The sequence below is a fragment of the Balaenoptera musculus genome, chromosome 2, assembly GCF_009873245.2.
Source record: "Balaenoptera musculus isolate JJ_BM4_2016_0621 chromosome 2, mBalMus1.pri.v3, whole genome shotgun sequence".
Lineage (NCBI taxonomy): Eukaryota > Metazoa > Chordata > Mammalia > Artiodactyla > Balaenopteridae > Balaenoptera > Balaenoptera musculus.
The window spans coordinates 150,791,573-150,817,235 of NC_045786.1; the positions used below are offsets into that span (position 1 = coordinate 150,791,573).

Genomic DNA, 25,663 nt, shown 5'->3' on the forward strand with positions numbered 1-25,663 from the left:
TTATTCTTATGCCTATTGTGTCCTGGGAACTTGATGCTGTGCACAGCGCTCTGCATATAACAGGCCCTCACTCAGGACATACTGGGAATCACGAAGCTTCAAATTGCCATTTTGAGACTGAGGTTTTCTATTTTCTCTTTAGCTTGCCCTCTTGTTCCTAGCCTTGGGGGCACTGTTTTATTAAATCATCAGTGCTGATGAACCAAACCATCTTTGCAGGAATATTGTATAAGTGTGAAATCATCAATCTTCTTTTTTTTTTTTACAAAGACCTCATCAAGGAGAATCATTACATTTTATGGGTGAAAATGTGGTTCTGAAAATTACTTAATGATCAGCAAGCAGTGGCAGAGATCCAGAAGAGAACAGAAAATCCTGTCATCCATTTTGATAGCTCAGTAATAATATGCACGTCTATTTCACATATACAGCTATTTCAAAGTCTGATAACATTTATTTCTTATCATTGGGAATCTAGTGAAATAGCTATACTTTCTTTGCTCTTTCTCTAAATTTATTTACCTATGCCTTACTAATGGACATTTAGGTTATTTCTGATGGTTCACCGCCACAAGTATCATTGCTACGAACATCCTTGTGCTTTCAGGTCTCCCTGCCCTGATCCGTCCTGTCCCCTGCTGCCTGAGTTAAGGGAGGGGCAGGAACAGAACCTCAGTAGGTGCTTAGGGGCCTCTGGGTAAATATACCTGCAAGGTTTTGGCCTAACCCCTTTCCTCTCTAGAAAACAAAGAAGCATTTGTGCACCAGGCCACCACTGTTCCTCTCTCTCTTTCTTATCTTCTTGGGCATCATGAAAGGGTTGGAGATGACGCACAAAGATTTATAAAGGAAGATGGAGATACGGCTGTGTGTTAGGAACGCAGGAAAGCATATAGACCCTGGCAGGCTTCCACGTGGACCTGTATGGGGGCTCTGCACTCATGTAGCCCTTTAAATTCCCTGGAGGGCTCTGTGCTGTCTGGGGGTGCTTTTGGAGTCCACATGATTGGCCGAGGGGTTGCAGGAAAGCGTATGAGCTTGGGTGTCTGTGATGGGGAGGCAGGCGCAGGAATGGGCTTTGCTTCTGCAGAGGGACTTCTGCCAGAGGTGTGTGTGTGTGTGTGTGCATTGCGGGGGCTGCTGACAGGGAGCTACATGTGCCTGAGTGTGGATGTGACCAAACTCAGGGATATGCTGCTGTTAAATGAAGCGAGGCATTGCCATGGCAACACAGCTCTCTGTTCCCAGCCAGATGCCAAGCCCTTAAATTATATTTTTCTGGCTGAAAGCGCCTCAATCACCTCTGGTCTCCCAAGCAATGGGGGTGCGGGGGCAGCAGATGCCTCACCCTCATCTCCAACCTTTTCACAAAGCCCAAGAGGTGATAAGCAGGGGAGGTGTCATGGGGGCACTGATGAATCTTGTCTGGGGGAGGCCCTGGGAGTAGCCTCTGGTGAAGGGGCTTGGGGACAGCCATGGATAGGCCCCCCTTCTATTATCTCTGGGTCCAGTGATCTGGGGTTAACATTCTCCAGCACTTCATTCTAGAAGGAAATTTGAACAATGAACGTCAGTAGAGATGCCAATCATTTCTTCCGCTAATCATTTCCTTTCCTTCCACCCATTATCCTTCCTTTGATTTTGATGAGCAAAGTATCCCTGTGTCCCTGGCCACAGCTGACCGGACAGTGGGAACATGAAGAATACCAAGCGGATTCTCCTCCAGCAGTCTGGATGGGGGTTAATTATCTATTTGCAAACAGCCTGGAAGGTTTAAGGTGCAACTTGGGGGCAGCTTTGTGTAAGTAAAATCAGCAAAAAGGGTCTGCAGTCCCAGGAAGCGGACACCGGCAGAGGGAAGCAAAGACCAGAGAGGGTGGCGGAGGGAGGGAAATGTGGCAGTTGCTGTGGTCCAGGGGTCTTTCCTGCTTCTGGTTCTCAGGGAGGGTCTGTGCATTTCCTGCCCTCAGATGCTTTTTGTAATTTGGTAAGTTTGTGTCTTGCAGTGGAATGGTCCCTGATTAAGGCATGAGGAGCACTTGCATAGGGTTTGGTTGATGATGCTGGAAGTGCCTTTTCTCACCACATTCCCACTTAGGATAAGCAGTAAACTCCTCAAAAAAGGTTGCCTGGAAAATTTTCAATTGTGCAACAGTATTTTATTAAGCAGCTATGTACCAAGCAGTATTCTAGATGTTAGGGAAATATCAGTGAACGAGACAGAAGAGAGCCTGCCCTTAGGGATTTTGCTCTTTGGAGGACACAGATAATAGAGTGGACAAAGGACATGATAGCAGACATTGCTAAGGGCTATGAACAAAACGAATGAATCATACAGAATCATAAACTATTAAGGTTTGAAAAAGTCCTCAAATTTTCCAGATGCTTTTATTCCCACAAGACCAAAGAAACAATAGAGATAATAAATGGCCTTTAGCCAGTCAGGAGGGTAGTGAAGCTACGTCCAGCTCATTCTTTGCCAGCTTTTATGTTCCTTCCTGTAGGAAGCCTTTCCCTCCCAGCTCTCTGTTATATGCCCCTCCTGTTGCACCTTGCACTTGGCTCATCACAGCATATTTTATTGCCTGTTTACGGAGGTATTTTTCCCACTTACTGTAGGACCTGAGGGCAGAAACAATGCCCATCACATTCGCATAACACAGTGACTCACACTGCGTAGATGCTTAATAAATAGTTGCTGGATTAATAAATAACAAGGGCTGCTGCCTGACAGACAGCAGCAACACTGATGTTTCTTCAACTCCCGTAGGCAATTCTTCTACCATGCGACCCCTCCAAAGGCAGGAGTAGTTGGATAATGACACAGACATGGCATGGTTGTCTTCAGAGATAGGAGAAGAATCTTCCATGGCCAGAACCCAGGCAAGGTGGTTTGTTGTTTTACAGCTGTTGAGATTGGAGCCTTTGTGTTGAGCACCTCTTAAAAACGAAGGCAAAGCATTTAGGGCCTCTATCTGGTGGCTCTCAGGAAGTGCTTGATTCCTGTTGATGGGAGCAAATGGGAGCAGCCGGCCATCAGTTGGGCACATTTTCAGGCCTGATCTCACTTTGTAGACAGGACAGTTCACATCTAACAAAAGGGAACACACACTGAACCCAGGAAAGGTACACGCACATGAACACCCACCAGTGTGCCCCCAAGAGCAGATTTTACCTCTCCTCCCTCTTTCCCTCACCTAACAAATAGTAAATAATAAATCTTAGGGCCCTGTGGACTTCAATGCTATCTGCCCAGCCATGTCCCTAGAATACAGTAATCTTTTTCAGGGGAGGACTGTGGCCCTCGCCAACTGGTTCAACCTTAAGGCTGACTGTTTACTGCCCTAGCAACCAAAGCCCACGCTGGTGTTTCCATGGCGGAGGTAGAACAAGGTTTCTAGGCGCGGCAAGCTACCTGAGCTTAGGACAGACATAAACATGATGGAGGTTGGTTCTCTTGCCTGGATGGATAGGATCATACATTCCCTAGTCAGCCCATGGAGAATCCCAACCCAGAAACCAGAACTAAAGCCTTTGTGGGAGCAGCTGAAACTGGTTGCTTTCTGCATCACTTAACACAGTACCCGATCTTATTTATAATAGGAAACTTCCAGAGAGTTCGGAGATTTATTTCCTCCATTTTTCATTACTGCATATAATTCTTTACAGGGTTTGCTATGCATAATTTAAAAAAATTATATGAGTAATACATAAATATGTTCTTTTAAAAGAAATCAGACCACACAAAAGCATACAGAGTAAAAAGTCCCTTCTACCACCTCCCAATCCCTCTCCTTCCTGCTGTTACGTTTGGATGTATCTTTTTCCCCATCTTTACACACATGTACGTGCATATACAGGTAATAGTCTTGTTTAGTTTTTACATTTTAATTCATACACTGTACACAGAATTTTGCTATTTCATGTTTTTCAATAACCAATGTGTCTTGGAGCACTTTTTTTTTTTTGGCATGCGGGATCTTAGTTCCTGGACCAGAGCCCCCTGCAGTGGAAGCGCGGAGTCTTAACCACTGGACCGCCAGGGAAGTCCCTTGGAGCACTTTTCATGTCAGTACATTATTGTGAAGGGCTCCATAGTATTAATATTCCATAGTGTGTATGAACCATAATTCAAATAACTCTTTCCCTACTGATTAACATTTGGGTTGTTTCTAGTTTTCCACTATTTTGAACACTGTAATGAACATCTTTTTACACATATCATTGTGTCCCTGATAGGCATTTCTATAAGGAAGATACCTAGAAGTAGAATTGCTGCGTCAAAATTTAGCTAAACACTGATTATAATAGCTTTATCAATGTAAATTTCATTTTCACACATCCCACCAACACTGGGCATCCATTCATTCAACAAATATACAGTGAGAAACTACTATGTGCCAGGCACGCACTGTTCTAGAAAACTAGGGCACATCTCTGCCTCAGGGCACTTAGAGTCTAGTGGGGGGAAAACAATATTATTTCCTTATTTCTTAAAAATAAGGAAAAAAGAAATTACTATTAAAAAGAAATTATTATTTCCTTACTTCCTATAATGAAGTTTTATGTCATAAATGCTATGGAAAATAGAGCGTGGTAAAGAAAATGAGGAATGGCAGTGGGGTTGAGGTTTTGAATAGGATAGTGAAGGCAGGCCTCACCCCGGTGATTCTGAGCCTTCCTTGAAGGAAGCGAGTGCAAATCTCAGAGAACAGAGTGTTCTAGGCAAAGGCAAGTCCAGCTTAGAGGTCAGGGATGTGCTTGGTCTGTTCAGAGGGGCAGCAAGGAGGCCAGTGTGGCTTGAACAGAGTGGGCGAGAGGACCAAGAGGACATGGGGGGCCAGATGGGGAGGGACTGGTAGTCAACTAAAAGGGCTTCGGCTTTTACTCAGCGCAACAAGTGACATTAGAAAGTTTTGAGCACCAGAGTGACATGAGCTGCCTTATGTGTTAACAGCCTCTCTCTGGCCATAGCTAAGAATAAACTATGAATAAACTATAGGAGTAGAAGGTAGGGACAAGCATGGAAGAAGTCAGAAGGCTATTGCAATAATAATCCAGTTGACGGATGATAGTGGCTTGGGTCAGGGTGCTACAGGCAAAAAGAAGGGATTAGATTCTGGATACTTTGAAAACAGAGCCATATTTACCATTAAGAAATAGGGTGGAAGTAAAAAGAACAGTCAAGAGGTTAAAATCTCCTTAGATTTTCCAAATAGATGGGTACAAACATCTTATTTACTTACATCTCATTGCTTTAATTTGCATTTCTCTAACCCCTCCTTACCCTCCTCTTTCCCTTGGTTAACACTTGATTTCCTTACCAACAATCTTGCTTACTGGGTAGCCTTGCTGTTTAGCCAAACTCTGAGATTAATTTCTCATTTTAGAAGAACAGCATTGCAGACCTGGTAGGTAACACAGGATTACTTGGTCAAACCTCCTTAAAGGTGAGAAAACTGGGTTGCTCAAAAAGGTTAACTGAGGCTCAGTGGAGTGACTTATTCAAGGTCACACAGCTAAGTGTTGGAGCTTTATTAAAATCTACCTTTCCTGATAACCACTCTATTTCACTTTCCATCGTCTATACCATCTTATCTTAGAAATCTGTTTTTCCAATAAAACTAATTGAGAACCAGCAAACTCATTTCCATGAGGGCTCAAATTTGGATAGGATAGTTGATCAAAAGGATTGTCAATAAAAACTTACTACGCAGGCTAAGAAACTAGATTTGCGTTGCTTTTTCCACTGTAATCTTCAAAGCAGAAAACAGGTGAGGTGTCTTTTCTGCCTAGCTCTGCCAGCCCCTCATTCACACTGAGATCAATAATCATTCCTCGGGCTCCTTTCCGCCTCATTACCATTCTAATTTGCCTTAGTAGAATCTACCTAGGGTATTAGGGTTTTATTTTTTTCCCCTACTCTAGTAAACCAACCTTTTAGATGAAGGGAAAACAGAAAAGGGATAAGACCAGCTTATCTCAGTAAAAAAGGAATTGGGAAAATTAGAACGTGGCAAGCCAAGTCTTGCTGAGTTTGTCCTGTTCAGCACATCTCTGTCTCACTGTGGGCCTGGGATGCTTTAGGAAAAATCTGATGTAGGGTGCTGGAAACAGGCAAGAGGCTCTACTGAAATAATAAGCAAGCAGTAGTGAGAAGATCCATCTTAGCCAGATGAAAGGGCCTCAGACTGGAATGGAGCTGATGAGGGCAGTTAAAAAGGTGAGTGGACACTCTACAAAGCTGCCGCTGCTGGGTGCAGTGTGTGCCTTACCTGCCCCTTCCAAAAAAGCATCACAAAGGCCTTCTTCAAAAGAGCAATTTATGCTGGCGAGAGAAAATTTGGGAGATGTAAGATTATAACCCTCCAGCCTTTTCTGTGCATACAAATTGTGCATACAAAAAGCACTGGTAAAATGCTTGTGCATTCTGTTGTTAAGCTGTTTTTCTCAGTTAACATATTGAGCATTTCTTCTGATTACTGAATATGTCTCTAAAACGTGACTGATAGTTGTTATATAGTATCTTATTACATAAAATAGTTTCCTCCAACAAGCTCCTCTTGTTAGACAATGTTGATGTTCCTAGATTTGCATTCTAATATATTTCAAGTAGAGACAGAATTACAGGGTAAAGGACTATCTTTTTTAATGGGAAAAAAATTCAAGCATGTATTCTTTATTTAAAAAATGACTTAGGGACTTCCCTCATGGTGCAGTGGTTAAGAATCCGCCTGCCAATGCAGGGGACACGGGTTCGATCCCTGGTCCGGGAAGATCCCACATGCCGCAGAGCAACTAAGCCCATGCGCCACAACTACTGAGCCTGCGCTCTAGAGTCCGCATGCCACAGCTACTGAACCCCGCGTGCCACAGTTACTGAACCCCGCGTGCCACAACTACTGAAGCCCGCATGCCTAGAGCCCGTGCTCTGCAACAAGAGAAGCCACCGCAATGAGAAGCCTGCGCACCGCAACAAAGAGTAGCCCCCGCTCACCGCAACCAGAGAAAGCCCGCGCGCAGCAACGAAGCCAACGCAGCCATAAATAAATAAATAAATTTATTTAAAAAAAAAAAGACAAAAAAATTTTCAATGTAAAAAAAAATAGAAATACAGAAAAGCACAAATAGAAGAAACATCAACTATAATCCCACTATCATTCACACTTTGGTGTACATATCCTTCCAGTTTTTAAAAAATATATAAACAATCTATACAGAATTAGGTTACTATGCATGGTTTCATAACTGGATTTCCTCATTAAACACAAGTATTTCCTCCTATCTTTACTTGTTCTTCCGAAACATGAATTTTAATGGCTATAGTTTTCCTCTGTATGGTTATGTCATTTCCACTAGGATATAAGCACCACAAAAGCAGGTACTTTGTGCAAATCAAAGAACAGTGCTCAATAACCATTTATTGAACACATACATGAATTTAATCAACCAACTCCTTGTTGCTGGATATTGAGCTTATTTCAAACTATTATATTATACAAAAATCTTGCAGACAGCTCTAATTACTTCCTTAGACTCAACTAGGAGTGAAATTTATTGGCTCAAATGGTACACATTTTAGAACATAATTAGGATGACCATATAATTTATCATCAAACCAGAACCCTTCTGAGAGGAAAAGGGAACATCATTCAGGACTACCCTGGCCCAACTGGGATGTACAAAAGAATTACAGGTTACATGATGCCAAACTGAGCCTTAGAGGTTATAGCAAGTTACACTGCCACTTGCAGAGCAACAGAGTGCCAGTTTCCCCAGACCTAACATTTTGTGACTCCACTCTTGATACCACATACATCCTAGAACAGAGTATCTACCCTGGCATTTTTGATATAAAATAATAAAGAAAACAAAATATCTTCCCCTTGATGTTTTCTCTTGGTTTCAGGTTCCTTTCTAGGGGTCTGGTTTCCTTTCTAGGTGTTGGCAAACGTTTGCTGTAGAGCCTGGATCATATCTTTTAGACTTTGTTGCAATTATTCAACTCTGTCATTTTAGCATGAAAGCAACCACAGATAATCCGGAAATGAATTAGTGTGGCTGTGTTCCAATAAAACTTTATTTATGGACACAGAAATTTGAATTTCATATAATTTTCATGTGTCACTAATATTATTCTTCTGAGCTTTCCCCCCCACCATTTAAGAATGTACAAACTATTCTTAGTCCATGGGCAGTACAAAAACAGAGGGTAGCTCATAGTTTGCTGACACCTGACTTAGAAAACATCTGGTAGACAACTAAAACAAACTTGGTGGGGGGGGGATAATCCTCATTTAAATGTAGAAAAATCACCACTTTTTCCTTTTTCCTTGAGCTGTATAATTTCTGCTGTCAAAGTATAGTTGCATTATATACATCTTCAACTATATGTGCCTCACAGAAATATACATGAAAATGAGAGAGGAGTGAACTGTGCAAACACTTCTGCTCAGCCCTCTCCACCCCCCAAATGAGTCCAGGAGCACATCCCTAGAGGAAGCGTGGGCTGGCAGAGAGGAGTCTTCCATCCTCTTGTCTGGCCTCAGTTTCCACATGCTTCTCACAGCATATACATCTTGCTTGATGGAGTGTGAGTTTACAGTTTGAACATGTATTTTTTGTAAAATATTGACCCTGAACACAAGCTAATACCTTCATCTGATAATCAACTGACTAAAGAGCAATCTTCTAATGCTGAAAGATAAGCTGACTGCTGGATTTACTAAATGACATGTGTTGGTGTTCAGTGGGTCACATATAATGTACAGTGTTCATATAATGTACATTATGAAAAATTTAAGGGATTTTTCCAGTGGTAATTTTAACTATATAAAATTATCCTATCACGAACAAATTTTAGAACCTATGTATGTACACATAAAGGATGAACCTGTTAATTTTTATTCCTTCAAACAAAAAAAACCTACCAAGGATTACAATATAAACTCAACATTCAACACTCGTAAGAAAAAAAAGGCAGGACAGAGGAGAAATGCAAATTTGGCAAGTCGTGTCGCAAGCAGCAGGTATCAAAGCAGCTTCTGGTCAGTTGTCCACACAAACAAATAAGCTGGGATGTTTCTACGAGTCCAGATAGTAATAAAATATTGGCAATATTATGTATCTAGAAAGGAGCACTAAATTTCCATTATTGTTTGAAATAGTAATATCCATCTAGGAAGATGGTAATAAATATTTTCATTTTATGAGTGAGGAAACTGAGGCCCACCGAGACACAAGGTAACTTAAAGGCTCAGGGTATACCGAGCTGAGCTGGTGGGGGTACACAGATTAAACTCAGTGTTTCGTGCATTTTCCATGCTGTCTACAACACAAAAAACCACAGTGACTGGAGTATCAAGGAATATTCTCTCCTGTGAGACAGCCACAAAGAATACTTAGGGCAGAAACAGCTAGAGGGCTTCAATAGCATGAACAATACAGCAAGTGAAAACAGGAAAAAACGAATCCCAGATACACTTACCCTCAAACAGAGATACAGATCTTTAATTTAAAACTGAGTAAGTTTATTCATGGGGAAAACAGTTACAGAACACCCTTAGGACTTTTTTAGTCCAACAATTAAAATTGCATTTAAAAGCCAAAGGGAAGAGTTTACAGACCTGAAAGACATCTGGAGAAACTACTGTCCCTCTTTCCTTGGGTTTATATATATTTACCGTTTAGGCAAGAGAGATAGCTGTGATTAATGTCTTTTCTAGGAGATGTGATTTCCAGTTCCATTGTCTTAAGTGTACAGGATTTTTCTGTGAAGGCCAGAGAAGATCAAAGAATTTGGTGTTGATTGGAAGAATTAAGAAGGTAAGACTAATGGTTGGTTCCTGGAACCACAATTTTACCACAAATCACTAGATGGGGTGGTGGAAGGGGCATTATGTTTTCCATCAATAAAACCTGAGGTATTTAAAGATTCCACACACATGGAAACTCACGTCTACCTCGCTCAGAGATAACGGCGAGGCTGAGAAGGCTGTTGTGGGAGCTCATACCTCCTTGGACTTCTCACATACGTTAGTGCCAAAACCTAACCGGGACTGGACCGTGTCAAGCACTTCTCTGACCAAAGTGGTTAATCAGTTTTCTCTTCAGGATGGGTTCCAAGGCAACAGTGTGATCAATGATGAGTTTTTCCCCGTCTCTGCTTTTGGCCTGTCTTTGTGCTGAAGTCTGCGGCAATACAAAACAGCATGGTCATTTACTGTTAAGACCTGCCTGAGTAAAAGAATGGGGCTCTCCAAGTCTCAGCAGTCAGGGTTTAACCTAGCTCGTTTTACTTGGCTATTCTCATCATCCAGATGGCAGGAACCCTCTGTGGTGATGTCTCTTTTATTCTCCTCCATGGGTTCCAAAGGGAAGTCATGACCTATGGCCAGCACCTGCCGGACAGTCATGTTAACACGAGCAGTTTTCAAGTAGCTGGCGCACACCTGCCAGTCCTCCACAGAACAGGGCTCCACCACTGCGTCTCTGGGGAGGTCAGCTGGGAGAGGCATCTCTAGGCAGCAAGGCAGGCTCTCCCCTTCCGGACTAGGAAGGACCCTCGGGACTGCATGGTTCAGCAGGCGGCTGAAACCTGACATTACCATGATGTCACCACTGTGCATAAACATGGGGGTGGGGGCTTCATCTCTTTTGAGGCCACCCAGGAGAAAGATGGCAGACTGTCCGAAGCTATAAAAAAAAAAAAGTAAAACAATACACATAGTAAGTTTCTGTCACTAGCCATGATTGGGAAAGTTACTGCCCACTGCTTTTTTATTTTTTGGTTGCACTGTGCAGCTTGCGGGATCTTAGTTCCCTGACCAGGGACTGAACCTGGGCCCACGGCAGTGAAAGCATCAAGTCCTAACCACTGGACCACCAGGGAAGTCCCAATCCTCCTTTTTAAACCATGCTAAGATCCTTCTTTTCTGGCTTGTGTCTATGAGCGACCAGCCCGTGATCTGCTACTTAAACTTATTATAGCCCACAAAACTGCTGCAAAATAAAATCTGAAGCAATTAAATAAGCAAATGAAAATTTATTTGGGTCCTTTACTATATATTTATCATTCCTGTTCACTTTAAAGATAAGGCAATTAATAAAAGATTCTGTTCATGCACTTTCCTCATGAGATACAGGTGCAGTACTTTGCAAAAATATAAACTTACATTTAAGGAGACAAGGAGAGTAAACTATTTGGGCTTCTGTGCTTTGCTCTTCTCTATTCCGAAAAGGTTGCTCACTTTGCCTTATGGCCTTTACCACTTATCTATTCCACAGACACTGACAATACCTCTCATTACAAAAGACAGACTCCATGCATCTTAAACAGAAATATTCATTGTAATTTGGTCATTACTCTAAAAGGACTAGGCTAATTTTACTTATGATACATGGCTAAGATGCCCAGAAATGAAAGATTATAGAGTCCAACCATTTAAAAAATTTAATGTCTTATTTATTTATTTAAGCTTAAAAGTTCTTTAGAAAAAGGAATGAAGTGATAAGAAGTAATTCAAAATCCCTAGACCCAACTTACCTGAACGAAAGCAGGGGTTTGGAGTGATCTAGTTCAGATTTGTCTACGTGGATTCCTAGTGTGGAGTCTAATCGGTAGTAATTCAGGATACCTGCTTCGGCTCGGAAACCCTGAAATCCACAGGCAGCGGCTACTTGCTCTGAGAGGAAAGCCAGGTCAGAAGGGAAAGGTGTATAATGATCTGCTGAGTATTTCTTTGATAAAAGTAGGGAGAATAAGAAAAATAAACAATGATCTCAGGAAAATAGGAAACTGTGGCATAAGATTAATTACCACTTTAAAATCATCTAATTTACATGTAATATATTGATTGATTGATTTACAATGTTGTGTCAGTTTCTGCTGTACAGCAAAGTGATTCAGTTATACCTATGTATACATTCTTTTAAATATTCTTTTCCACTATGGTTTATCACAGGATACTGAATACAGTGCCCTGTGCTATACAGTAGGACCTTGTTGTTTATCCATTCTCTATATAATAGTCTGTATCTGCTGACCCTAAACTTCCAATCCCTCCCTCCCGCATGGCAACCACAAGTCTGTTCTCTATTACATGTAATATTAATATAGCATGATTTATCCACCCCTTAAAATTTTTTTTATTGAGGTATAGCTGATTTACAACATTACATTAGTTTCAGGTATACTACATAGTGATTCAAAAAAAATTTTTTTTTTTTTTAAAGATTTATTGATTGATTGCTATGTTGGGTCTTCGTTTCTGTGCTAGGGCTTTCTCTAGTTGCGGCAAGCGGGGGCCACTCTTCATCGCGGTGCGCGGGCCTCTCACTGTCGCGGCCTCTCTTGTTGGGGAGCACAGGCTCCAGATGCGCAGGCTCAGTAGTGGTGGCTCACGGGCCTAGCTGCTCCGCGGCATGTGGGATCTTTCCAGACCAGGGCTCGAACCCGTGTCCCCTGCATTAGCAGGCAGATTCTCAACCACTGCGCCACCAGGGAAGCCCCCCAAATTTTTACAGATTATACTGTATTTACAGTTATTATAAAGTACTGGCTATATTCCCTGTGCCGTACAATATATCCTTGTAGCTTATTTATTTTATACATAGTAGTTTGTACTTCTTAATAGCCATCCATTTTTGAGGCAACCAGTAATCTAATAATGGGTCAATTCAAAATACTGAGCACCTATTATATGGTAGGCACTGTGCTATGCAGTGATAAATCAGGCAAAGTCACGCTGTATAGAGTCAACATATGAAGCAATTACACCTCTCTCTGGTATACTCCACTCCCAAACAGGATAGTTCTCTTAGGGTAAAAGGCAACTCAAAACTATCACTACCAAGGGGTGCCTAAGGAAACACGCTGACTAAATGTTATGTAACCTGGACGGGATCCTGGAACAGAAAGTCCATCAGTTAAAAATTAAGGAAATACAGATGAAGTATGGATTTCACTATTATGATAATGTATTACTGGGACTTCCCTGGTAGTCCAGCGGTTTAGACTCTGCACTCCCACTGCAGGGGGCCTGGGTTTGATCCCTGGTCAGGGAACTAAATTCCACATGCTGCAACTAACAGCCTGCATATCACAACTAAAAGATCCCGCATGTAGCAACGAAGATCCCACGTGCCGCAACTAAGACCCAGCGCAGCCAAATAAATAAATAAATATCAATATTAAAAAAAAAAATAATAATGTTTTACTATTGGTTCACTAATTGAGAAAAAGGTATCATACTAATATGATGTTAATAAAAGGGAAAACTGAGTGTGGGGTATTTGGGAACTCTGTACTACCTTTTCAACTTTTCTGTAAACCTAAAACTATACTAAAATACAAAGTTTATTTAAAAAAAAAAAAAAGGAAACTCAAATACTATAGCCAGTTTGATTTTGGACCCCTCAGCCTGCAACGTAGTTTCATGTGATTTCACTGGTCAATCTGATGGGATGACATGCTCAAAACATCTGAATTTAAACCGACTTACACTGTGGTCAAGGCAGGACCTTAAAATGGAAGTAATTTTCAGCACTTACCCCCTGAACTGCCTCTATTTTTTGTACCTAAGGATCATAAATATCCTTTTTCTCTTAAAAAACAAAAAACAAAGGCCAGAACACTCTCTCTACAAAACATATACAATTTCTGAGAATGACAAGCCAGCAGCCTCCTACGCTGATGAGTCTGAGGGCTAGTCTGGCTATGTAAGCCAGCAGCATCCTGATACTCTTCCTTGGTCTGATGCTCCTCTCTCATTCCTCCCGTTACTCAATCAACCTCAGATCTGGTTAGAAAATCCACTTTTGTCTCACATCCCCACTAGTGTCCACTAGTCACAGCTCTGGAGAGAAGTGAGCTTCTTTTTTTTGTCTTCAGTAAGTGATTATTACTGGGACAAAAGACAATTTGGTACACACCTGCTCCAAAGCACAGAGGATTCAATACAGCAGAAACAATCCATTAACAGGAATGCGAACAGTTAACAACAACTAGAAACCTAACATACACACACTAATCTTTCATCCACATTTAAAAAAACGGCCTTCAATATATTTTTGTTATTTCAGTATATTAATATACTTATTTCTTGTTTCTCTTCCTCTTCCTCATTTTTTTCTTTTTTTCCTTATTAGTCATCCATTTTACACACATCAGTGTACACATGTCAATCCCAATCGCCCAATTCATCACACCCCCACCTCCACCCCCGCCACTTTTCCCCCTTGGTGTCCATACGTTTGTTCTCTGCATCTGTGTCTCAACTTCTGCCCTGCAAACCGGTTCATCTGTACCATTTTCCTAGGTTCCACATATATGCGTTAATATACGATATTGGTTTTTCTCTTTCTCACTTACTTCACTCTGTATGACAGTCTCTAGATCCATCCACGTCTCAACAAATGACCCAACTTCGTTCCTTTTTATGGCTGAGTAATATCTCACTGTATGTATGTACCACATTTTCTTTATCCATTCGTCTGTCGATGGGCATCTAGGTTGCTTCTATAACCTGGCTGTTGTAAATAGTGCTGCAATGAACATTGGGGTGCATGTGTCTTTTTGAATTATGGTTTTCTCTGGGTATATGCTCAGTAGTGGGATTGCTGGGTCATATGGTAATTCTATTTTTAGCTTTTTAAGGAAGCTCCATACTGTTCTCCATAGTGGCTGTATCATTTTACATTCCCACCAACAGTGCAAGAGGGTTCCCTTTTCTCCACACCCTCTCCAGCATTTGTTGTTTGTAGATTTTCTGATGATGCCCATTCTAACTCGTGTGAGGTGACACCTCATTGTAGTTTTGATTTGCATTTCTCTAATAATTAGTGATGTTGAGCAGCTTTTCATGTGCTTCTTGGCCATCTGTTATGTCTTCTTTGGAGAATGTCTATTTAGGTCTTCTGCCCATTTTTGGATTGGGTTGTCTTTTTTTAATATTGAGCTGCATGAGCTGTTTATATATTTTGGAGATTAACCCTTTGTCTGTTGATTCGTTTGCAAATATTTTCTCCCATTCTGAGGGTTGTCTTTTCGTCTTGTTTATGGTTTCCTTTGCTGTGCAAAAGCTTTTAAGTTTCATTAGGTCCCATTTGTTTATTTTTGTTTTTATTTCCATTACTCTAGGAGGTGGATCAAAAAAGATCTTGCTGTGATTTATGTCAGAGTGTTCTTCCTATGTTTTCCTCTAAGAGTTTTATAGTGTCTGGTCTTACATTTAGGTCTCTAATCCATTTTGAGTTTATTTTTGTGTATGGTGTTAGGGAGTGTTCTAATTTCATTCTTTTTATATGTAGCTGTCCAGTTTTCCCAGCACCACTTATTGAAGAGACTGTCTTTTCTCCATTGTATATCCTTGCCTCCTTTGTCATAGATTAGCTGACCATAGGTGCATGGGTTTATCTCTGGGCTTTCTATCTTGTTCCATTGATCTATATTTCTGTTTTTGTGCCAGTACCATATTGTCTTGATTACTGTAGCTTTGTAGTATAGTCTGAAGTCAGGGAGTCTGATTCCTCTAGCTCTGCTTTTTTCCCTTGAGACTGCTTTAGCTATTTGGGGTCTTTTGTGTCCCCATGCAACTTTTAAGATTTTTTGTTCTAGTTCCGTAAAAAATGCCATTGGTAATTTGATAGGGATTGCATTGAATCTGTAGATTGTTTTGGGTAGTACAGTCATTTTCACAATATTGATTCGTCCAATCCAAGAACATGGTATATCTCTCCATCTGTTGGTATCATCTTTAATTTCTTTCATCAGTGTCTTACAGTTTTCTGCATACAGCTCTTTTGTCTCCCTAGGTAGGTTTATTCCTAGGTATTTTATTCTTTTTGTTGCAATGGTAAATGGGAGTGTTCCCTTAATTTCTCTTTCAGATTTTTCATCATTAGTGTATAGGAATGCAAGAGATTTCTGTGCATTAATTTTGTATCCTGCAACTTTACCAAATTCATTGATTAGCTGTAGTAGTTTGCTGGTGGCATCTTTAGGATTCGCCATGTATAGTATGATATCATCTGCAGTTTTACTTCTTTTCCAATTTGTATTCCTTTTATTTCTTTTTCTTCTCTGATTGCCGTGGCTAGGACTTCCAAAACTATGTTGAATAGTAGTGGTGAGAGTGGACATCCTTGTCTTGTTCCTGATCTTAGAGGAAGTGCTTTCAGTTTTTCACCACTGAGAATGTTTGCTGTGGGTTTGTCATATATGGCCTTTATTATGTTGAGGTAGGTTCCCTCTATGCCCACTTTCTGGAGAGTTTTTATCATAAATGGGTGTTGAATTTTGTCAAAAGCTTTTTCTGCATCTATTGAGATGATCATATGGTTTTTACTATTCAACTTGTTAATATGGTGTATCACACACTGATTGATTTGCGTATGTTGAAGAATCCTTGCATCCCTGGGATAAATCCCACTTGATCATGGTGTATGATCCTTTTAATGTGTTGTTGGATTCTGTTTGCTAGTATTTTGCTGAGGAGTTTCACATCTATATTCATCAGTGATATTGGTCTGTAATTTTCTTGTTTTGTAGTATCTTTGTCTGGTTTTGGTATTAGGGTGATGGTGGCCCCATAGAATGAGTTTGGGAGTGTTCCTTCCTCCGCCACTTTTTGGAAGAGTTTGAGAAGGATGGGTGTTAGCTCTTCTCTAAATGTTTGATAGAATTCACCTGTGAAGCCATCTGGTCCTGGACTTTTGTTTGTTGGAAGATTTTTAATCACAGTTTCAATTTCATTACTTGTGACTGGTCTGTTCATATTTTCCGTTTCTTCCTGGTTCAGTCTTGGAAGGTTACACCTTTCTAAAAATTTGTCCATTTCTTCCAGGTTGTCCATTTTATTGGCATAGAGCTGCTTGTAGTAGTCTCTTAGGATGCTTTGTATTTCTGCCATGTCTGTTGTAACTTCTCCTTTTTCATTTCTAATTTGAGTCCTCTCCCTCTTTTTCTTGATGAGTCTGGCTAATGGTTTATCAATTTTGTTTATCTTCTCAAAGAACCAGCTTTTAGTTTTATTGATCTTTGCTGTTGTTTTCTTTGTTTGTATTTCTGCTCTGATCTTTATATTTCTTTCCTTCTGCTAACTTTGGGTTTTGTTTGTTCTTCTTTCTCTAGTTGCTTTAGGTGTAAGGTTAGATTGTTTATTTGAGATCTTTCTTGTTTCTTGAGGTAGGCTTGTATAGCTATAAACTTCTCTCTTGGAACTGCGTTTGCTGCATCCCACAGGTTTTGGATCATCGTGTTTTCACTGTCATTTGTCTCTAGGTATTTTTGGATTTCCTCTTTGATTTCTTCGGTGATCTCTTGGTTATTTAATAACATTGTTTAGCCTCCATGTGTTTGTGTTTTTTAGGTTTTTTTCTGTGTAATTCATTTCTAATCTCATAGTGTTGTGGTCAGAAAAGATGCTTGATATGATTTCAATTTCCTTAAATTTACTGAGGCTGGATTTGTGGCCCAAGATGTGCTCTATCCTGGAGAACGTTCCGTGCGCACTTGAGAAGAAAGTGTAATCTGTTGTTTTTGGATGGAATGTCCTATAAATATCAATTAAATCTATTTGGTCTATTGTGTCATTTAAAGCTTGTGTTTCCTAATTTATTTTCGTTTTGGATGATCTGTCCATTGGTGTAAGTGAGGTGTTAAAGTCCCCCACTATTATTGTGTTACTGTCTATTTCCTCTTTTATAGCTGTTAGCAGCTGCCTTATGTATTGAGGTGCTCCTATGTTGGGTGCATATATATTTATAATTGTTATATATTCTTCTCAGATTGATTCCTTGATCATTATGTAGTGTCCTTCCTTGTCTCTTGTAACATTCTTTATTTTAAAGTCTATTTTATCGGATATGAGTATTGCTACTCCAGCTTTCTTTTGATTTCCATTTGCATGGAATATCTTTTTCCATCCCCTCACTTTCAGTCTGTATGTGTCCCTAGGTCTGAAGTGGGTCTCTTGCAGACAGCATATATATGGGTCTTGTTTTAGTATCCATTCAGCGAGCCTGTGTCTTTTGGTAGGAGCATTACGTCCATTCACTTTTAAGGTAATTATCGACACGTATGTTCCTATGACCATTTTCTTAATTGTTATGGGTTTGTTTTTGTAGGTCCTTTTCTTCTCTTGTTTTTCCCACTTAGAGAAGTTCCTTTAGCATTTGTTGTAGAGCTGGTCTGGGGGTGCTGAATTCTCTTAGCTTTTGCTTGTCTGTAAAGCTTTTGATTTCTCCATCGAATTTGAATGAGATCCTTGCCGGGTAGAGTAATCTTGGTCATAGGTTCTTCCCTTTCATCACTTTAAGTATATCGTGCCACTCCCTTCTGGCTTGTAGAGTTCCTACTGAGAAATCAGTTGTTAACCTTATGAGAGGAGTTCCCTTGTATGTTATTTGTCATTTTTCCCTTGTTGCTTTCAATAATTTTTCTGTGTCTTTAATTTTTGTCAATTTGATTACTATGTGTCTCGGCATGTTTCTCCTTGGGTTTATCCTGCCTGGGACTCTGCGCTTCCTGGACTTGGGTGGCTATTTCCTTTCCCATGTTAGGGAAGTTTTCGACTATAATCTCTTCAAATATTTTCTCGGGTCCCTTCTCTCTCTTTTCGCCTTCTGGGACTCCTATAATGCGAATGTTGTTGTGTTTAATGTTGTCCCAGAGGTCTCCTAGGCTGTCTTCATTTCTTTTCATTTTTTTTTCTTTATTCTGTTCCACAGCAGTGAATTCCACCATTCTGTCTTCCAGGTCACTTATCCATTCTTCTGCCTCAGTTATTCTGCTATTGATTCCTTCTAGTGTAATTTTCATTTCGGTTATTGTATTGTCCATCTCTGTTTGTTTGTTCTTTAATTCTTCTAGGTATTTGTTCTTTAATTCTTCTAGGTCTTTGTTAAACATTTCTTGCATCTTCTTGATCTTTGCCTCCATTCTTTTTCCGAGGTCCTGGATCATCCTATCATTATTCTGAATTCTTTTTCTGGAAAGTTGCCTATCTCCACTTCATTTAGTTGTTTTTCTGGGGTTTTATCTTGTTCCTTCATCTGGTACATAGCCCTCTGTCTTTTCATCTTGTCTATCTTTCTGTGAATGTGGTTTTTGTTCCACAGGCTACAGGACTGTAGTTCTTCTTGCTTCTGCTGCCTGCTCTCTGGTGGATGAGGCTATCTAAGAGGCTTGTGCAAGTTTCCTGATGGGAGGGACTGGTGGTGGGTAGAGCTGACTGTTGCTCTGGTGGGCAGAGCTCAGTAAAACTTTAATCCGCTTGACTGCTGATGGGTGGAGCTGGGTTCCCTCCCTGTTGGTTGGCCAGTGTCCTTGTCCCCACGGTGAGCCACAGCCACCCCCTGCCTCTGCAGGAGACCCTCCAACACTAGCAGGTAGGTCTGGTTCAGTCTCCCCTGGGGTCACTGCTCCTTCCCCTGGGTTCCGATGCACACACTACTTTGTGTATGCCCTCCAAGAGTGGAGTCTCTGTTTTCCCCAGTCCTGTCAAAGTCCTGCAATCAAATCCCACTAGCCTTCAAAGCCTGATTCTCTAGGAATTCCTCCTTCCGTTGCTGGACCCCCAGGTTGGGAAGCCTGATGTGGGGCTCAGAACCTTCACTCCAGTGGGTGGACTTCTGTGGTATAAGTGTTCTCCAGTCTGTGAGTCAACCACCCAGCAGTTATGGGATTTGATTTTACTGTGAGTGCACCCCTCCTACCGTCTCATTGTGGCTTCTCCTTTGTCTTCAGATGTGGGGTATCTTTTTTTGGTGAGTTCCAGTGTCTTCCAGTCGATGATTGTCCAGCAGCTAGTTGTGATTCTGGTGTTCTCACAAGAGGGAGTGAGAGCACCTCCTTCTACTCTGCCATCTTGGTTCAGGGCTGAGAAGTGAGCTTTAACTTCACATTAAGAAAGACTTTTCTGAAAAGTCTTTGATGGATGGCCAAGCCTCTTCAGTTGGAATCTGTTTTACTTTTTTCTTCTTTTCCTGAACTGCAAATAAGAGCTCCTATTTAATTTCTCAAAACTAAGGGTGTAGTTAGAGAACTTTAAGGTTTTCTCTACCGTTTTGTTTTAGTCCTTCAGAAGACCAGCCACTTAGAGCTCCTGTTCTAGCACTAGATTGCCTCTGCTATAATGAAAGAATTACCTTTTTGGGCTTTCATCTCTATCCAAACTGTCTATGTACTACTCTTCTTTCTTAATTCTCTTTCTCTTTTTCTGATTACCCTTTCAGTGTTTTTGATAATTTTCACTCCATGTTTTTCTTAGTAAATGAGGTCAACTTATTCCTTGGGGAATCACAATATCTACAGTAAAATTAATATCATAAAGAACAATAAGCTAACATTTATGGTGTTAATACATTTAACTGCTTAGAATAGCCAGGCACTGTTGTTATTACTACAAAGGCGTTAATCATTTAATCCTCACAACCACCTTATGAGGGAGGCACTATCCATACTGAAGCCAAGATTCAAATCCAGGCTGTCTAACCCAAAGAAAACCACATGGCCATTTCCCCAAATACAGATGTCTTGTTTTCCATTAAATCTAATCACTGAAAATAAGAATTTTATCATGAATAGCTCTGAGCAACATCTACCATTATTTTGAGTAGTTAACATATTTATTAATGAGCTGGGTTGACTGAAACTATGGAGCTCTTAAAAAGTAACTGATTAGTAGGAAGATGGTCTATACCAATTTGCTTTATCCAGTTTACTCTCAGAATTAGTCCTTCCACTTGGTGGCAAACATCTCACTGAGAAAAGAGGCACTGAGATGCCAGCGATAAAGGAGGCATTTTCTGAATTGTAGGGGTCAGGAAAGAAGAAATTGTACCTCAAGAAAACATGGAACTTTGTCAACTGTAGGACATTCTTTCCCATCTCTCTCCTGATCAGACCTTATATAGCAGTCAAAGGTGTCTAGATCTTGAAAGTTCTTTTGTGAGTTGATGGAAGAGAATACCAGAAGTACATGGAGCTTCTTTTACTCCAGGCACATAGTATGTAGAAAATAAATGATCAACAAACACTAAATAATAATGGAAATAAAGATTGTAATTGAGAACTGCTCTTGAATACAGTAAAGAAAAATCTGTATCCCTGAAACCTCCCCAGAAGCACCAATGACTTCTGAGAAAATAATATAACCTGAGAACATATGAAAAAGTAATTTTCTCTTGATAAATTATTCATTCCTCTTGAGATACCATAACAAGAGGATTTTAGGAGGGAATAAATAAAAGAAATCCTTCCGCAAATGTATAATCTGATACTTTAAGCTTGGCCAGGAAGAAGTCAAACTATGTGGCCCAAAAAGCATAAAAATGGAAAAACAACGGAATTAGCAAGAAAATTTGAATACCTTATTGTCCCAGTTATAATGGTAGCCTAGGGTCACCCAGCGCAGTTTCTCTAGTAAACTTCGGGGTCTCCGTTTACTCACTTCTTTATACCTGCAAAGATTGGAGACAAAAGGTGATTTATTCATTTCAAATGGCAGCAATAGCCTGTTGTATGGATCCTGGAGTCTTAAATTTGGTATTCTATATAAGCTGTTAGCCAAGATCTCCACAGGGGAAATTAGAACAGAAATGAGTTGACCAAGAATACAATACTACTAAAACACACGTTAGCATTTCTAATTTCTAATCGTTGGTTCTAAATCCTCTGCTGAATGGGATCAATTTTAAATGTCAAATCTCCAGCATCTCAATAATGGTAAAACAAAATGACAACAGAAATGCCTTTACCTGTCCATGGGAAATGGGACAAAGAGCCCTACAGATAACTGAAAATTTGGCTAACAGAACATGTTCAGTTTGGTTTGCCAGAAGCAGGATGTGATTAATTATAGCTATCACTATGTCTAGAATAATGTGGCTTCCCAGAATTGTAGTTTGGGGGAAAAAACATTTGGCAAAATACAGTATACAATCAAAAATTACTGGTTTAACATGACTTCTTTAACCCCATATTAACAACTTAAGATAACTGAGGCTCAGCTAACAATTAAGGGCCACTGTAATTGATTTGGTTTCTGACATTCCCTTATTCAAACCACAGGAGGTTTCTGTAAAATGGAGGTATCCTTTCTGTAATTATATCTTGTCTAATCAAATCTATGGGATTAACTACTCTTTTTCTTTTTTTTTTTTTTGGCCGTGCTGCGTGGCTTGCGGGACCTTACTTCCCCGACCAGGGATTGAACCCAGGGCACTCATCAGTGAAAGCACAGAGTCCTAACCACTGGACCATCAGGGAATTCCCTAACTACTCTCCTTCTAAAGAGGAAGCTTGTTTGTTTACCTCTAAATATCTAAAAATACAAGAATGCTAGGTCTAATCATTTTATTTAGTTTGTTTTTTCTATGTAATTTACATCATTAATCAAAAAAAATTTTTTTGGGGTCTAAGAACCACTGCTCTTTAAAAAAGAAAAGATTAGGCTGCTTAAAGGAGTTTATATTTTGACAGGAGACGACGGATAAGTATAAGAAATGAGGGGAAAATTTAAGGTAGTATAAAATCTAGCACTAAACTGAATAGCACAAGACTTGGAAGGCCACTAGAATTAAGAAAAAGGAGAGCTCAAAGTCAACTGTCTAATCAGTTAAGGCTTCATGGCAGAGTTGGGGAGTTGAGTATGGCATTGAAGAATGGCCAGCATTTAAACAAGGAGTGATGCAATAGGCAATATAGGCACAAAGCATGAACAGAAGCAAAGGATTTATTACAGGCTCACACTGTAAGTAGCACTCATCTTGAGGTCTGACAAAGTTTACAGAATAGATGCTATCTGTCCTCAAAGAGTTTACATTCTAAGGAAATTGCCACACAGACATACATCAAGACCAGTAAGTAAATAAAAAGAATGGATCAAACACTGATATATTTAGGACAGCTGTGAAGAAAAGAGGCATAGCAGGTCCGACTGCTATCCTTTGAAAGCACTGCATATTAGGTTGGCCCTTGGCAAGCATCTGGAACTTGGATTCTGGGGAGGTTCACACCACTGCCAGGACTCACTGTGCCTACACTGTCTCTATAAACAATACAGTTTATGCTGAACACCTGCCTCCCCTCTGGGAGTCTGGATTTTGGTACCTGTCAGGCAGAGACTGCCTAAGTGCCATCCCCTAGTAACAATCTGGGCACTGAGCTTCTTTAGATCATGCTGATGCTGCTGGTCCAGGAACCACACTTTGAGAAACACTATTCTAGCCAAAATTAAAAAAGAAAACTCTGTCTCTTTCTAGCTCAATAAGAGATCATTTTATTCTTGACAAAGAACCCAAAATCAGATTGATCTGTACAAATAAAGATAACAAGGCAGCTCTGAAAACTTGACGGCATTTTAGACATTTGATATGGCACCAATAAGCTGCTTTTCATCAAAAGACTGGGTCTAATGTTCTTTAAGAACAGGGTATACATTATTATAATTAACATAGGCTTATGGTGTTAATAAAATTATCAAAATTATAGTAACAACCAAACATGAAGATATAGCCTATAACATACCCTATAAAATTTAGTTTCTTTTTTAGGAAACCAAAAGAACATGTCTTTTCTACCTTAACTGTATCACTATAAAAAAGGCTTTGGGTATTGCCTTATATTATAGAGGGGGATAGGTCCAGGATGCAAAAGAAGCCAGAGAAGAGCCATACTTTCACAAGCATTAAGCCCAGTCCTCATAACAAAAAGGAAAAAAAAAGCTTAAAGACGCTTAGTGAAAGAACAGTTGTGATCACCGAGTGTGCCATTTTGAGGTGAAAATGTGTGTATGTGTGTGTGTGTGTGTGTGTGTATGCATGTATGTACGTAATGTGTTAGACCCAGGTAGGTATGAGATTCTATCCCTTATTTCATATCCTCTTCTGAGAACTTGACTTCCATTCTTGCCTTTGTATAGAATTTCTGGAAGGAAAGTAGCAACAATTGTTGTAACACTTGCCTTCAAGATGTGAGAGCAGGACTGGCCAGTGCTAGACATTTCTTGTCTTAGTACCACTTAGGGACCTTTCTGGTGCCCACAGGCCTCTTGGGTAACAAAGATTCCAAAAAATTCACTTGAACATTGTGAATAGTGTAAGGCCCAAACCAAGTTTCACATGCTCCCAGATATTTTTCAAACAGAAAATACTGAGGGATTAATGAAAGGATGGGTGGGCTGTTCTTTTTTTGTACCTGATTTGTCCAAAAAAGAAGCCAAGAAGGCTCAGTGCCAGTGGAGCCACTTATCCACCCTAAGGAATGCAGGGAATATGCTGGCACCTAACCTAACTTTAAATCTTCACCCAATTATCCAAAAGAATGTTTTCAAGCAGGTGTGACCCTAATTATTGGTTCTCACTGCAAACAGAAACATGCTGCCCCTCCAGGCACTAGCTGGAGGATGATGGATGGGTGGGCTGGCACCTTCTCCCCTGGTGAATGTGCCCACCCAGCACTTTGCTCACTTTCTGTCAGGGGTAAAAGCTTGATGTAAGCGCTGGCATTTCTTTCAGCAATCTCATCCTATAGCACTGCTTTCAACTGAACCCTAACTGGGTGGAAATGAACTCCTGTCCTGCTTGTCCACTCTCTGTGCAGTGGGTAAGCATTGGTATTTTCTTTTCTTTCTTGCCTCAAGGGACATTAGTGAACCATTGTGAAAGCAAAACTACTCACTCAGGACAGAAGTCTGAAGGTTGTTTATGACAGAAAACCTTCAAAATCCTATTGCAGGTATTGCTTTTTCCATCATTTTTAAAGATTTAGGGATTGTGTCTTTCATAACTCTGAATATTTCCCTCCACGACTACAGCTTTCTGTCCTTCTTCCTGTCCTAGTCTCTCATTTCCATTAAACCTAAAGTTCCATCTCCTGTCCCTAGAACTCCATTTTTTCAGTATTTGAGTGCTTCCAGTTTTGTTTCCCTTCTCAACCTGAATCTCTCAGTCAGCGCAAATGGACATCCGACTCTACCTTAACACCCTTTTGCTATCTTGCAAATGTTAGTCTTATCTAATCTTCTACCTTCTGTTCTAAACTTTCACCATTTATCCCAAGTCCTCAGTCCTGCTCTTACTCCCTTCCAGGACAAGGAGAATACGAGGCCTGATCAAGTGATCCAGTTAATGATTTCAACTTTCCTCCCCTACACCTGTAAACTTTTTGAAATCCTTACTCTGTCCTTCCTTCCTGGTTTCAGCAGTGGTCTTACTTCTTTTCATTAAGGCCAATTCTCCACCTATACTATCTCCCATTTCCCTGATGTAGCCTCTGAGGCCCTTCTCCATTATCATCTTTCTTCTCATATTTTCAACTCTTCCTGTGTACTTGTTTCTTCCTCTTGATCTGCAAAAATGTTCAACATTTCCACATACCTGAGAAAACATCTTTTCAACTTGACCTCTTCCTCGGGTACCCTATATGTCCTGCCTCCCTCTGCTCCACATTGCTTCTTCTCTTCACAATTAAATGTTCCTAAAGGACTCAATATTTGCTGCCCACCCCCTCTGAGATCTGACTTTTGCTTACACCACTCCCCAAAACTAGTTTAGTTTCAATTATACCACTTAATTGTCAAATCCCAGGCCTACAGACATGGTTGGTCCTTCTCTTATTTTGGAAACACTTTCCTGCCTTGGCTTGTAATAGTACTATTTT

The 25,663-nt window shown here is 40.4% G+C and overlaps 1 protein-coding gene across 3 annotated transcripts in view; it reads right to left on the reverse strand.

Annotated features, from left to right (window-relative positions):
• Positions 1 to 2,162: 2,162 nt before the first annotated feature.
• ALKBH1 (alkB homolog 1, histone H2A dioxygenase) overlaps positions 2,163 to 25,663 on the reverse strand; it is a 37,843-nt gene continuing 14,342 nt past the window's right edge. The window contains exons 4-6 of one of the 3 annotated variants that reach the window (XM_036841866.1): positions 21,372 to 21,462; positions 11,546 to 11,739; positions 2,163 to 3,003 (exon numbers count right to left, since the gene is read on the reverse strand). In XM_036841866.1, the coding sequence (XP_036697761.1) occupies positions 2,685 to 3,003; positions 11,546 to 11,739; positions 21,372 to 21,462 (604 nt within the window). In that variant the 3' untranslated portion in view covers positions 2,163 to 2,684. Of the gene's footprint in view, positions 3,092 to 7,123; positions 10,696 to 11,545; positions 11,740 to 21,371; positions 21,463 to 25,663 lie in introns of those variants that run through there. The other 2 variants (XM_036841867.1, XM_036841864.1) reach the window with 2 other exon arrangements.